The sequence below is a fragment of the Calliphora vicina genome, chromosome 5 (genome assembly GCF_958450345.1).
Source record: "Calliphora vicina chromosome 5, idCalVici1.1, whole genome shotgun sequence".
Lineage (NCBI taxonomy): Eukaryota > Metazoa > Arthropoda > Insecta > Diptera > Calliphoridae > Calliphora > Calliphora vicina.
The window spans coordinates 35,238,512-35,255,197 of NC_088784.1; the positions used below are offsets into that span (position 1 = coordinate 35,238,512).

General features: G+C 27.9%; 1 protein-coding gene across 1 annotated transcript in view; it reads left to right on the top strand.

Moving 5' to 3' along the window:
• Positions 1–13,105: 13,105 nt before the first annotated feature.
• The window catches only part of LOC135961173 (sericin-2), a 194,072-nt gene continuing 190,491 nt past the window's right edge, over positions 13,106–16,686 (top strand). The window contains exon 1 of the mRNA XM_065512668.1: positions 13,106–13,630. Within this exon, the coding sequence (XP_065368740.1) occupies positions 13,106–13,630 (525 nt within the window). The remainder of the gene's footprint in view (positions 13,631–16,686) is intronic.

Below are 16,686 nucleotides of genomic sequence, written 5' to 3' on the forward strand. Positions count from 1 at the left end.
AAATCGATGTACCAAATTGTATGATGGGCCCATAATTGGTCATAGCCTCCATATAAGAACCACTTCAGGAAAACACATTAACCTGCACAAATATCCAAAAAAAATCTATACTGAACCAAAATTTTACACCGATCAGTAATTTGTATCCAAGAATCGTACTACAAGATTTTTTAAATATTGGTCCATAATTCGGCATAGCTCCCATATAAGATCCACTCTTGTTAATAGCGTTGTTTATATGAAATTCTACAAAAATAGCTCTCAAATACTTAGGACCATAATAGGTCATAGCATCCATATATTAAACCAAAATAGTACACAGATCAGTAATTTGTATTCGAAAATCATAATAATGAATTTTGTGAATATTGGTCCACAATTGGCCACAGCTCTCATATAAATACATAAAAATCACGTTAGAATATTTTATGATAATCGAATCATAATATGTCATAGCTCCCATATAAGAACAACAACCCAATATTTTGAAATTTGTCTAAATATATTTGTATACCCTTTTTTATACTCTGTTTCTTCACTTGAGGTTAAAAGGGAAAAATGTTGATCCATAAGTATTAGTATATAAATTGTTAAATTTTATACGTTCCAATATGAATTTCAATTATAAATTGCTGAATTAGATACAATTTTAGGGTATTTAAGATTCGGCACGGCCGAATATAGTACTCTTATTTGTTTTTTTTCTATTAAAACCTATTTTTCTATGCACAGTGTTTTTAATACAATTTTATATAGACAAAAATGAGATATCGCTTGTTAAAATCGGTTTATATTTGCAGAAGTTAATAAACTTTTTCGAAAAAATTTACTTTATAAATTAAAAATTATACATTAAGGGTCCCCACGTAAACGCTTAAATGCCTCTTAAACTGTACAATCTGTGCATTTTTACAGTCTCACAAATGAACTGTCAAAAAATGTATGGAAATTCGCTTGTACAACTCCGATAAGTTTGCGCGACATTTTAGACCCGGAAACTTGAATTTATTGTGCATATGATGAATCAGCTGCTTTTGTTTAGTTTTATTTATAAGAAATAAAAATCAAATAAAATGTAAATATTTCGTGCATGTGAAAATTGTTTAACTTTGTAACAGAATGATTGGATTGAATGGCTTTGTGTATGGAAATATTAATCAACAGCTAGAACATAAACAAAATCTTCCAGAATATGTATATCACGCTTGTTCCAAAGATTTAACTTTCATTCAACAATTTTAGAATTTAAATTTACTATATAATTTAAAAAAAAAATGTTAAAGCTTTTGTTGAATCATGCAACACGTCGCGCAAATTTGCACATTTGCACAAATGGGAAACTTATGCTTTTAAATGAGTAGCGCTAGGGGAGAAAATACTTAAAAATGGTATTAATGAAAACTTGAATATCTACAGTTTTCATCTGATTTTGTTAAGAACTAAATTTTCTTTATACATTGGAATAAATTTGCACAAGCTTTCATATCAAAACAAACATATTTGCACGTTTCAGAACTATTTAAGAATTTTGGCATCGATTTGTTAGTGCATATTTTTCCATATTTTACCCTTAAATGCATATTTTTGCATATATTTGTTTTAGGAGCATATTTATGTCATATTTTTGCGTTTTATAGCATATTTTACTGTGTAATAGCATATTTTGACTTTATCAAAAACAAATTTTGTCTTACTTATTTTTCGCTGTTGTAAAACAAAATTCAAAATTGAAAAATATATGGCTTTTTTTAATATAAAATAAGCACTATTTTAATAATAGCGGCATCTAAATATCAAATTTTAGTTCTAATTCAAACTTAACCTAATATTAACTTTTAAATTTGCTTCTATAACATCAATTGATGTCGAAAAAACATTTTCTATGTATAAAAATGTTTTCAGATCCAATAGACAGCAATTTTATTTGAAAATTGTCAACATTTTGTAATTTATTGCAATAATAACCCTAATTCAAGAAGTGACTTTACATTTATATAAAATATCATCAAAAAATACCTCTCGATGCCTTTTCATAACTTATATTCCTATTGTTTTTATGTTGTATTTATTTTTTGTTATACTTGTTTTAGTTTTTTTTATTTTTGTTTATTTTATGGTACTTTACCTTTACAATATGACATGATAAGACACCTTGTGAATTGTCCAAATATTTAAATTTTTTGTTTCAAAATTTATTTTTAATTTATTAGCGAAACAAATTTTAGGGCAAGGGTGTTTGAAATATCTATTATTGGATATACATATTGTCTATATTAATGATCAGAAATAGATAAAAAATCGTGGTTGTCCTGTGTTTTTCCTGTGCGCCACTGTGCGAATGAGTGATATTTTATTATTTGTATATTAAGTATACGATCGGATCAACCAAAGTCGAGATACAAATATAATACTCCAGTAAAATATGTAAACACATGAATTAATATAGAAAACGAAATACTACTTCCTTTCTATTGTACATTAAACCATCGATATACAAAGGAGTAACATTGCAGAATTTGTGGGCATTTTTGAGATATCCTTTGTTCAAGGACAATTTTAAAAAGCAGTTAAAAATATATACTTATATACAATTGAAGCTGCACATATTTACACTATTAAGCCATAGCTAATTTAAAAATTTTAAAGAATTTCAAACTTCATACTACCACAGGGAACCGGTTCGTTCTATAAATTTGGAAGTGGTATGTTACGATTCCTTGTCGAAATTTTTTTTTCCCAATATCGTCCCCTTAATAAAACAATTGAGTTTAAAATTTTTGTGTTAGTAGACATCTGGAACAAAAGTAATATTTCAATTGATCTTTTGACCCACTTTATGGAAGTAGAATTTCTCAATGTTTTGACCACATATAGAATCAGTTATGTAGATTCTTATTATGCAATATAAAAATAATGGTGTATATACTTATACACTATTGTTTTATTGAGGGGATGATATATGAATGCAAATAATGTATGTAACTGTGTATTTAGTTATTTCTTTGAGGATTTAAAAATACATATGTTGAGTTAACATACATTTTATTTCAATTGGCAGAGGATATTTTCTAAATTTTACATCTATCGTTAATAGTTAAGTAGTCCTCCTTTTTTTCCTAATCATTTAAATTTACAAATAAACCTTGTTAGTGGTTTTAATTTTAGACACGGAATGTTGAAGTCTGAATTTTATGTTTATAGACAGAGGTGTTTTGGCTAGGCATCGATGAATAACAAACTCTGTAATCTTACTCTTTTGTAGATCGATGGTTTAATGAACAATAGATGTTAGTATATCGTTGTCTATATTAATTCAGGTGTTTACATATTTTGCTGGAGTATTATACACTCAGGTCTCGTTATATGCGGATTCAAAAATTCGTTGATCTCGTACCCTATTCACGATATAAATTCTAATGATGAACATTTTTTGCATATTTTTTTGCATAAAACGAGACCTGAGTGTATTTGTATCCCGACTTTTGTTGATTAGATCGTATACTTAATATACAATAAAAATATCACTCATTCGCACAGTGGTTAGTGTGTTACCATGAAACAAAATTAATTTGTTTGGTATAGAATTGCACAACGTAAAGTAGAAAAACTTCAAAATATGTCATAAAATATAAAATGGCCACACCACCACTCTGAAAGCCTATCAAATGGAGTTACAAATACATCCTACAAATCCAATATCTTTTTCAAACACTATAATAAAATGTTTTATAAATTTACTCAATTTCTGCTTTGGTATTGATTCGTCTGCTTCTGGTCGGGCTTCACGTACGATCTATTACGTTTCGAGTTATCATAATGGATCAATTTTTCATCGCCAACGGCATAAAAATAGTTCTCACAATCATATACTTGTTTATTGCAACCATATATATATGATTGATAGTCATGTGAATCGTATGTTAACCATATTATGCTTATCACAATCATGTAGATAATTACTGTAACTATAATACGGTTAAAAAAACTTGTAAAAATGTTGAAATGGTTATAGTAAAAATGCACAACTATATTTTTTCTCTGCCTGTGGTATTTGGATTTTATATGAAGTCAGAAAACGTTTAAGCTAATTATTTGAACTTTGTTGCAAGCTTTTGTTGTAGATTTTTTGATGTTATATTGCAAATGTCATATTTACAAGTTTTTATTAACTGATTCCGCACACACTAATATCTGTTTCGATGGCGCATCGGCAGATATATTAATCATGAACATTCAATTATCTCGAGAATTTTGTATATGTTTTTATTAGTGCAATTGCACAAATTTAAGTAAAATCTGTGGAAAATGAATATTGGCGTTTTTGAGATATCATTTGTTTAAGAAAAAATCTACGAAATCATTAGCTTTACATTAGCTTTATCATGAGATCAAAAAATCTGACTAACACTTCAAAAGTTATTTACAGTTTTACTTTAGGTATTTGTATAACCATGGAAAACATGTATAGCTGATACTATCGAAAGAAGATTAAAGATGCAAAAATTAATTTTTTTATCCAAATTTCCATATCATCCATATTTTTGAATTCGTTATCTCCATTTTATTTTCTTTTTATTTTAATAAACTTATTTTCCATATAATTAATTTTTTGAAATGTTAATAAATTAATAAATAACTTTTATGTAGCTAAAACTTCCTAATGCTTTTGGAAGTTACTGTTTTTATTAAACATTAAATAAACCACATTAACTACTATTCATAGTTTAATCTACAAACTTTGGTAAATGAAATTGACCATAAAATGAATGTAGGACTTGTAAGCCAAAGTAATCTCTATTTATAGGTAAAATATTTACAAAATATCTACTAATATTGTATACATTGTAGTTGTTGCCATGGATTGAAGCACATGTCTATTACATTAATTTATAACTATGTGTGTGTGTTTGAGCTCTTCGTAATCTTTCTAATTTAATTTAAATTTCGTAGCAAAGAAACTTATTTTGTGAATTTTCTTAAGAAGTTTTTACGATATTTTATAACGATATTTAATTTTATGATCAAAGTTTTCCACATCTACTCTACTCTAACTAAACTGCTTACGATTTGTTGTTGTTGTTGCTTTAGTTTTCATCTCTGTCTTTACTTTTCGTTTTTGGGTCTCACACACATCATTGTATTTATTGCAGTTGTAGTACTTTTAGCAGGAAATAGGAAGGACTTATAAGCACTTGGGCATATTTTGAGTTTGTTATATTGTTTGTAACAAAATGACACATTTTTGGCTCAAGACCTATCTCCATACTGAAATAAGCCAAAAGTGCTATTTTTTTTAGCAAAAACTACCATTGACTGTTTATGCGTTTTCACTTCATTATTTCATGTTTCTATATTCATGAAATTAAAATTTAAAAAAGAACCAAATGGTACTCTCCAATACGGTTCATCTATAATTCAATTATTTTTTTGTTACTGAAAGTTCCAAAAATAATAATACATTCATTATTACGAAAAATTAAAAAGGTAAAATTGGGAGCATTCATTCCAAAGCGGACAGAAAACAAAAATGTTTGTATTTGTCATCTCCAATTTTAACGAAATTGATCACATTTATTTGGTAAATTCACAAGGTCTCTTATTATATCATACTGTCATAATGTCCTAATATTTCACAACGGTTTTTATTGTTTTTCAAGCAAAAAATGTCCTAAAATAATACTACTCTGTATGCTATGTTTATTGTGTTATCGTAACCTACCAGCGGAGACCTGCGCCGAATGCCTAAGAGTCGGTTAAGCCGAGCTGTCGAGTCGAGATATATTAGGACATTATGACTGATAAGAGACCTTGTGAATTGACCAATTATGTATTGCAAGTGTCTATCTAATCATAGACTTTTTTACTCGATAATCTTATATAAATTTCTAATAAAATATGACGTCTTAAAATTTTTAAAAATTTCTAACTTTCACTGAAGTGGACTTAAATATATGTTCTTCGAAATTTTATGAATAAATCTCATTTATTTAAAAGTTCAAGGTTCAATTCTTGAGTTATAAAATTCAGAGGTCTATATTTTAAAAACCACATGTTGACTATATTGGTACAAATTATTTGAATTTCATAATTCAATAGAAATGTGATTTATTCATAAGATTATATCATTCAAATAAAATCAATTTTGACACCATGTGCTCTTAAGGGTTAATTTCAATTTTTGTGCTGTTATTATAAATACCAGACTTCATGTTATATATTTTTTTAAGTCTTACAAAATCCGCCCAAAAATAAATAACATTTCGCTATCTTTAAATTAGAAATTCCAGATATTGAAAAATTTGACCTTTGACCTTCACGATTTAAGGTTTAACGATTTCCATTTTTAGTAAAATTTTCAGAGTGTATTTAGACTTATCTGGACTATTATATTCTGAATATGATCTACTTAAGATTCATAACAGTAAGAAAATTAAGCATATTAGCCAAAATATGGCCAAATAATTTGATTTTCTCGAAAATTTCAAAATTTAAATCACAGGTTAGGAAATACTATAGGAGATATTTTCATATTTTTATTTCGTATTATATTCTCAATAAAGAACAATGATATGATATAAAAAATTCTGAAATTAGTTTAACAAAATTTTTAAAAATTTGAAAATGGAGTTTTGAAACTGGCGTTAAAAAATTAATTTTTTTTGGTGATACCTGCGAATAGGTTAACGGTATCCTACGAAGACAAAAACTTATATACAAGTAAATATTTGGATATATTTTAAGTAAAAATAAGTAAGAGAGCTATATTCGGCTGTGCCGAATCTTATATACCCTTCACCAAATTATACTTTAAAATAAAAATTTTAAATATTTTTAGGTAAACAAAATTTAAATATTTTTTCCAGTTGTTTTTTTAAATTTTATAATTTTTTTTTTAATTTTAAATTTTTTTTTTTTAGTTTTTTAGTTTTTAATTTTTTTTTTTTTAATATTTAGTGAAAAAAAATTTTGGTGAAAAAAAAAATCGAGTTAAAAACAGGTCTTTGAAATATCTATCATTAGATATCCATATTGTCTATATTAATGATTTAGTAATCCAGATATGGGTCAAAAATAGGTCAAAAATCGAGGTTGTCCTGATTTTTTACTTATATCTCAGCCATTTGTGGACCGATTTTCTCGATTTTCTCGAATAGCAACCGAGCCGGAAGAATTTCGGAGATATTGATGTATCATTCGTGTATGTAAGTTATTTGGGGGCTTCAGAAAGTTGATTTCAACACACAGACGGTCATGGCTATATCGACTCCGCTATCTATAACGATTCAGAATATATATACTTTGTGGGGTGCTTATATATACACAGAGAAAACAGATTCGTGATAGCAACCGAATTTGTTGCCAATCTTAACCCCAACCGATTTACCTAAAATTTTTTCAGTATAATTTTTTCCCAATGTTCAACTGGGGGTAAGACTGGCAAAAATCCAACTTTCGTTTATTAAGGGCTACCCTAATGTACACTAAGGTGGATTCTCAATGTTAGGAAAATTTTAAAACTCATCTTTTTCAAATGTTTAGCTTTTATTTTGAAACATTTGTGCAATATAAATTTATTCAATGTATTGGCCATTTTTAGCTATGACATTTTTTCATCTATCTGGCGACATATGGATTCCGAGCCAAAAGAACTGCTCATCTTTTGAGGTCAAGAGCGAATTCAGCTAATATCGGATACTTTGTTCCAAAGTGAAGCGTATCCCAGAAAGAGCGTTATGCATACCTAAACAAATAGTTGTCAGGCGGGGCAGGGTGTGGACTATAAAGCGAGTGTTTCAAAACTTCCCAACTTCCAACGAATCAGTTGTGTTCGGTACAGGTTCCCTGTGATGGTCTGATCAGATTTCAGCAGCTCATAATAAAAAGGACCCTTTTGGTTCTACCAAATACAGAGAATTACCTTAGCGCCATGGATATTTGATGTTGGTGTCGACTCGGCTTGTTGACCTGGCTTCACATACGATCTCTTACACTTCGGGTTGTTGTAATGGATAAATTTTTCATCACAAGTGTGTTTCAATTACGAAAATTATCTATTCAATAATTTGTGTATTTGAAATTCAACCAATAACGAAAACTGTATATTCAATTGTCAAAATACTCAAATTCAAAACTAAAAATTCAATAGAAAATAGCTCTGTTCAATAACTAAAAGTTGTTACTAGTTAGTAACAATTGTTACTGGAAAAGCGTTCATTAACTCAAAAAACTTCCAAGTAGAGAAAAAATCAAGAGCGTATAAATTTTATAGAGTGTTCTCTCGTTGCAAACTATTACAAGTTCTATTTTGAACTCGTAATAGTTAGCAGCTTATATTTCATATGTTTTGTGTTATTGTTTATTTATTAACATTTTATTTTTGTTGTGAAATAATTAAAAAAAAATAATTTTCAATAAAATCTAAGAATATTTCAGTATTTATACATTTTAAACGGAATAAAGTAAGAAAATTGTGTATATTAAACAATTGTTACTGGAAAAGTGTTCATTTACTTTTTACTATTTTTGAGAATTTAAGAGGGTAATTTTGTAAATTTTGATTTTATTCTCTCGTTGCAAGTATTTACTGGGAAAGTAAATGAATAGACCTAATATCAAGAAATTTTATTTTTGAGCAAATGAATACTTGATTTAATTATGAAATAATTGAAAGCAGTTCAATATGGGATAAATGTTTGAATTTAAATATAATTTTTTCTGTGTAGAGAATCGTCAAAAAAATGCACAATTTTACTCAAACTTTTTTTAAAAAACCTCTCCATAGAATCAAAATTTGGACCATATTTGTATTACTTGAACCACAATTTTATCGATTTTTTGATCAATATTTCTCTTTACGATGTTATGTCCCAAAATTAATCATGCAATCCGATCATCTATAAGGGTGTATTCCCAATGAATGTCATTCTCTAACAATCGCAAACGCGTCATCATTCGTGTCACACAATTCACCATTTATAGTTCGCAAATCTTGGAATGATGTTGGGCCTCGAACGTTGACTAATAGCAAACGTAAATAGAAACACTCATTGTTTCTTGGATGCATTATGTAAATGCGACCTAATGCTTTGGTGGAAAATAAATGGGGGAAACCTGGAACTGTATTTTTTTGTTTCCGCCGATCAAATTTCTTTGACGATTGATTCCAAATATCTTGGCAATTCGGTGTATGGCAGAGTTCGGGCAAATTCACATTCCGGTACATTTAAAAAAATCTGCTCAATGTTGTAGATGGTGGTCGATCAAGGCGTTCTGCGATTTTAGATATATCCAAAAATGTTGGCGTGGTCAATTTTTCTTTCCACAAAAACCTTAGTTCGTCGTAGTCCAACGACGAACTTTCTAAAAAAAAATGTCCAAATAGGTCCAGCCGTTCTCAACTGATTACCAATATATATATTATATGAAGTTCATATAAAATAACATCTGTTCACTGTCACTGTAATTTTTATTTATTTTACATATAAATACCATAATTCTCACACTATTTTTCGTGAATGGCATGGAAGAAGTAGATGAAATAAATTTATGAAATACGAACAACAATATACAATTGACAATAAAATCCGCACCGCTTCATTTAATTAGCATTTTCTCTAAAAAAAACGGAAACTTGTGTTTCTAGGGTAGGGTATTTAAAATTCAATACAGCCGCACATTGAAATTCAACTTAATTTTTCAGAAATTTCTACAACATATATTGTGGTAAATTTGTATATGTTCTATAAACTGCTAAATTTATAAATATCTGTACATGTGCAATAACTTTGTATACCCAGCAAACATGGAGGTTTTTACTTAAATGGAGTTTAATTTGAGATCTTAAATGGAAATATTTTAAAATGTGGAAAAATGGAAAAGAACCATTATCACTTAACTTGTGATACAAACACTTAACAATTCACCAATAAATTTTAAACAAATTTGGCAAAAAATATCTTCGTCAATAATATTATTTCAATACCGGAAGTACCAAAAGTACTTTCGCAAAGTGTCAGAAAGGTATAAATTTTGCCCCTCCTAGGCCAACGCCATGTTAAAGTAACAATTCCCTAATATAAAAAGTGTATAAAGTTTATACTATAAACTAGAATTGGTTGTTATCTTAAGTCAGAGTTTTTTTCTTCAATTTTCATAAATATTTGATGATATTCTTGAAATTGTCTATGATATGAAATAAAATATTTCAAACATTTGTCATTGTGTTTGCTGGGCATGTGAGTATCGAATAAAATGTATGCTATACTTTCAATTCTTATAAGTAAGTACTTACAACTAGTTTCTCCCTGCTTGCAAAATGTTTCTCTTTTATTGTATTTAGTTAACAAAACTTTAAAGTATACGGCAATTTATTTGATAGATTTTAAGAGTATTTTATACCTAAAAGTTTGCAAGAAAAATAGTTCCTTAATGGTTTATTGTTATTGAGCATGGTTATAAAGTTTATACTGCACTTGAGTAGAATAAGGCAGTGATTAAAATTAAAAGTTATTTAAAAAAAAACTAAGTAGAATTTTTGAAAAGTATATCTTAGTTTTGTTGGATTTTAGAGAATTTGGGCATAAAATTTAAACAATTCACATAGTTTATCATAGCTTATCTTTATAATTTGGGAACTTTTCGAAATCAGTTGTTGAAAGTCTCTCAGTTGATCAAGACATATTAGAACAAGCAGGAAAGTATAGTCGGTCATACTGTACACAGCGTACTGATTTTCGACAGTGTGCCTTGTACGGTAGCTATGACCAGCTATGGACCGCTCGCCCTGAATTTCGGAAGTAGGCTTTATATGGAATATACGACCAATTATTAACCGATCATGGTGTGATCTACATTAGACTTTTTTCTGTGGATATCAACATTTTGATGTTAATTATGTTCTTTAAAGGGATTTTCGGAAAAAATTGTGGAGGAATTTGTGTTTATATTAATATAAATTAGAATTTTATAACAAAAAATTTCTATACGAAGTTATAAAGTGGCATATTTTTGAATCTAATTGAGATATTGACTTGAATTTGTTTTTGTAAGACCAAAAATTAACTTTTCTAAACAAAACAATTTGTTCGGAATAAATATGGATCAAACTGTTCCTAATATTTGCAATCGTACTCAAATTCTGATACAAATTTTAGTTTTAGAAACTCAATGAATGGTCCATTTTGGTGACCAATTTTTTTTTATGGGACCCCAAAGATTCTGAAAATCAGTGGGCCCTCAAAAAATGGTGTCATCAGTTTTTGGCCAACAGCTAATTCAGACTTGGTGATACCGCTTAACTTTATATGGCAATAATATAGCTAAGAGTCTGCCAAACAATTTTTGTTACCATTTTTCCCCCAAAAATAGCATTTTCGTGCACTTTTTTTTTGAAAAATATAAGAAGAACATTTTTTTTTTTCACTTCTTTTAGAATAATTTTCAGGTCACAGTCCGAATAGCATAGGGGCGATATTTTCAAAAAATTCGACAGGCTTTTTACACCAAAATGTTCTCTGTAAGGATATATTACAGAAAAATTTATTTAAGTCATATTTTCGCCCAAAAAACAGCAAAAACCAACTGTTTTTTGAAATTGAAAATCGTTTGTTTTTGGATCCATAATTGATATTGCTCTAAAATATTTTGTATGTTATTCGTAATTTAGTTATCTAACTAAGAAAAAACCCAGTCGGTTCCAAAGTACGACCTACATTTTTCAAAAAGCGGACCAAGGTATGGCAAAAAAAAAATAAAAATTTCAATTTTGAAATGCCTATAACTGGAAAATTATAAGATATAAATATCACACATAAGCATGTTTTTAAAAGTCGGCTAGGTTTTGAAATATAAAAGTCTTTGAAATCGAATGGGAAATAAAAAAAATGCAAATTTTATTGCGATCAGACCAGCCATGTAGAAATGCCAGATTTGTTTCCAAAAAAATTTGATTCTGGCACTGTGACAAAACTATACACATTTAGGGAGGCAGTAATCAAAAATGTTTATTAATCATTAAGTAATTTTGACCTAAATTTTTGGGATTGTCGGGCGGTGTAAATATATTGGTATATGTTTACACACCCCCACTTAAAACTTTTTTAAAAAAAATTATTTTCTAAATGCTATTCTATCCACTCTGTACTTACTATAAATTTAATTAAATAATTAAATTAACACAAGAATTTAATTAATTGTAAACAGGAATAGAAAAATGAGACCAGAAAAAATATCAAGGAGTTACAAAATACTTGTAAATTGAGTGTTTAACACATAAACAAAAAAAAGAAAGGAAAGAAAACAAAAGCGACGACAAGAACATTAAGAAAATGATTCTTAATGAAAACAATGAAAAGGTCCTAAAGTCCTTTAAGCAACTGGGTACATAAAACTTCTTGGCAACAAAACAGCCAACAACATACAACAAAATAAACCAAGTAAACCAAACAACAATTTATAATAGAATAAAAAAACAACAACAAGAGTTAATAAATAAACAAAAAAGAGAAGCGGAAGAAGAAAATACAAAAAGTGAAAAAACTGTAACAAAAAAATTTATAAAAAAGTAACGGAAAAAATATTAAATGTTTAGAAAAATACAAACATCCGTGATTTGCATATTAATAAACTAAACAATAAAAACAAGACAAAAAATCAACAATTTAAAAGCGGAAGTAAAACAAAAATGATAAAAAAATATTTAAAAAGTGAAAATATTTTGTGAATATTAAAACAAGTAAAACAAAATAAAAAAAAACTGTTAAACTTTCATTGAAAAAAAAAACAAAAAACAATCAAACATATATGAATAAAACACTGTAACTTCCGGCTGATGTTAAAGGAAACGGATATGCTTGTTACCTAGTCATTGTATAACAAATATCTACATATTTAGAAGGTGTCATAACACAAGCAAATAAACACTTAAACATACAACTAAGGATTAGTTTCTATTCTAATACCTCTAATATCATATAATAAATCTTCAAGTTGAGCATCAGCACAAAGAGATAGAACAGCACGACACACTTCCGGTTCTAACACTACCGTTCGTACACACTTTATAACTGTTAGCAACGGAAATGCATATAAAGTGCAATTCGTAACAATGGAAATCGATGTTAATCTACGAAAGCCAACAACGGCAAATGGTTTAGAGCTCAAGACCATCTCAGCTGGAAGTTATAGTAATAACAATGGTCACAACAGCAATCTACACAGCCATCTACACAACAATAACAACAGCATTAATAATCACCATCAACAACATGAGCGCACCACATCGTCGGACTCATCATGTACACAAGCGGCGTCCAACAGTCCACCATTTGGTTGCTGCGGCATACTAAGTCGTCTCTTGTGCAGCAGTCATACACGTGGCAAAACAGCCACATCTAGTGGTGATTATAATACTTACAACAATTGTGGCATAATGTCGCTTGCAACACAGCCGTCTGGCAACAATGGCCATGCAACAGCAGCCTCAGCAACATTGGTGCCCCCTCATAATTCCTCGTACATGAATCTGTTGAAAAAGAATCACACACATCGTCGCACGCCCCAAGAGATTTATTTCGAGAGTCGGGGTAAATCTTGCAAGAAATTATTGAAATTCAATGGAAACTCCAATAAGGTAAGTGAAATAATATTTACCTTCTTCTTTTTCTTTCTCAACAAAACCTATTTTATTATGCTCATACTCTCCAAGTTGCTTCATGTGATAAAAAGAAAACATTTACCTCTTCATAAATCTGTGTTTGAGTTAAAAAAAAAATAAAACGAAATCTTCTACATCGATCTTAGTTGTTCTAACGTGTATGCTGCAGCCACATATTTATTTTTCGCTTGAAATTCTTTAGCTTTATATGCTCACTAGTTGAAACAGCAGCAGTATTATCACGATAGAAAAAATACACATTCATTGTTATCTAATCTGTAATCTCAAATATTTTAGTATGTAGTCTTGTTTTTTAGTTTTTGTTCTATTTTGCATATTCATACTTACAGTTGTTGGTTAAAAGAAATTGCAGGACAATGAGGATGCACTCACAGAAATGTGATTAGTTTTAAGATGATAGTTTATTAGGTTTATGGATAAAAATGTACTTAAACAATGGCAACAAATACTATATAAGACAAATGGAGACTAAAGTATATTTTTAACGTTATTAAACTGATTTAATTAACTGTTATAGTGATTTGAATACAATTATAATATTTGGTACTACTGAAGGCGTATGATTAATATTAATTGGAAGTAACTTGAACAAAATTATTCAAGTCCCAGCAAGCTTAAAAATATCATGATCAAAAAACAATATGGCTGTGAAACAATCATTTGTCCAAAATTGGGCCAAATTTCAAACAATTCTATCGTGAAAACCGTAGCCTAATTTTAACGTAAAGGTTAGCACCACTAAAATAAGTTTCCACAAATTAAGTTTGAACAATTGAAGTACTGCTGGCCCTCCTAAAATCGAAAAACCGATTATAAGGATCAAGATATTATTCGATAATTTATAAAAATTAATTAATTCTTTGGCCTTGGTAATGTGTGAAATGAATTATTAGTTTTAAGTTTTCAAGAAAAAAAAAATTTTATTCGAATAACCGATTATTCGAAAATAATTTAACCAATTATTTGCGAATAATCGTTAGAATTTTAGTAAAATTTTATACAATTTATTATATCCGCTATATGTTAAGTTCACACAAACTAAGTTTGGACAATTGAAGCATAGAACTATTGCTCGACTTCCTAAATTCGAATAAAATATTTGAATTGAAGCATAGATGTATTGATTGAAGCATAGATGTATTGCTCGAATTCGGATAACCGATTATTCGGATAAAAATATTATTCGATACATTTTTAAAATTTATTACTTCTTTGGGCTTAATAAGTTAAATGACATATGAACTTTCATATATTTAATGAAAAAAAAGTATTATTCGAATAACCGATTATTCGTATACAAAAATAGTTAATTATATGCGTTTAATCGTTAGAATTTTAGTAAAATGTCATACAATATATTATGTCTACTAAATTAAGAATCCACAATCTAAGTTTGGACATTTGAAGCATAGAAGTACTGCTCGACCTCCTAATTCGAATAACCGCTTATGCGGATAAAAATATTATTCGATAATTTATAAAAAATAATTAAATCTTTGATTTTGATAATATGTTAAATAACTTATTAGTTTTAAGCTTTCACGAAAAAAAATAATTTGAATAAATTTTATTCGAATAACCGATTATTCGAATAAAAAACAATTATTTGCGAATAATCGCTAGATCTTTAGTAAAATATACAATTTATTATATCCGCTAAATTAAGCATTCATACACTAACAATTAAATCATATAAGTCATGCACGACCTCCTAAATTCGTTTAACCGATATTCAGATAAAAATATTATTTGATAATTTAGAAAAATTAATTAATTCTTTGGGCTTGATAAGTTAGATAAATATCTTATTAGTTTTAAGATATTTTACGAAAAAAATGGAAAAATTAATTTTATTAGACCTCATAAATTCGAATAACCGATTATTCAGATAAAAATATTATTCGATAATTTATAAAAAAATAATTAATTGCTTGGAATTCATAAGTTTTATTAATTTTATGATTTCACAAAAAACTAATTTGAATAAATTTTATTCGAATAACCGATTATTCGAAAAAAATAACCAATTATTTGCGAATAATCGTTAGAATTTTGGCAAATTATTAAACTTTATTATCTCCGCTAAATTAAGCATTCATACACTAACAATTGAATCATATAAGTCATGTACGACCTCCTAAATGCGATTAACCGATTATTCAGATAAAAATATTGTTTGATAATTTATAAAAATTAATTAATTCTTTGGGCTTGATAAGTTAGATAAATATCTTATTAGTTTTAAGATATTTTACGAAAAAAAAATGGGAAAATTAATTTTATTCGAATAACCGATTAATCTATCGAATTTTAGTAAAATATAATAAAATACATTTATTTTAGATTAAAAATAGTGAAAAATCTATTAATAACAAATTTTAAACTCAAGCTTTAACGAATATTAAACCAAATGAACGATGGATTTAAACGTCAATATTTTACACAATTAAAATGAAAATATGAAAAATACAACAAACTTTCAAGGGGATATATTTTGAGCAGCTACTTAAATTATTCGACGAAAACATAAACAGATTAACGATTAAATTCTAAAATTTATTTTTATAAATTATAAAAATTAATTAATTCTTTGGGCTTGATAAGTTAAATAACTTATGAATAAATTTTATTCGAATAACCGATTATTCGTATACAAAAATAATCGATTATTTCTACAACATATGTTTGTACAATTGAAGCTTAGAAGTACTACTAGACCTGATAAATTCGAAAGCCGATTATTCGGATAAAAATATTATTCAATATTGGGTTTATGACTTAAAAATTTGATATTTTTTAAAATTGTTTGCTTTTAATTTGAAACATTTTTACAATATAAATTTATTCAAAGTATTGTGTTTTCTTAGTAGGATATATGTTTTGCACACAGTTTTTAAGATTCGATTTCTTTTTAATCTTAAGGCGCGTAATTTTTTCCGCAAACTTCTACAGAAATATAAAATATTGAGCTCTAAAAATCTTACATCAACATACAGAAAAATGAATTTTGA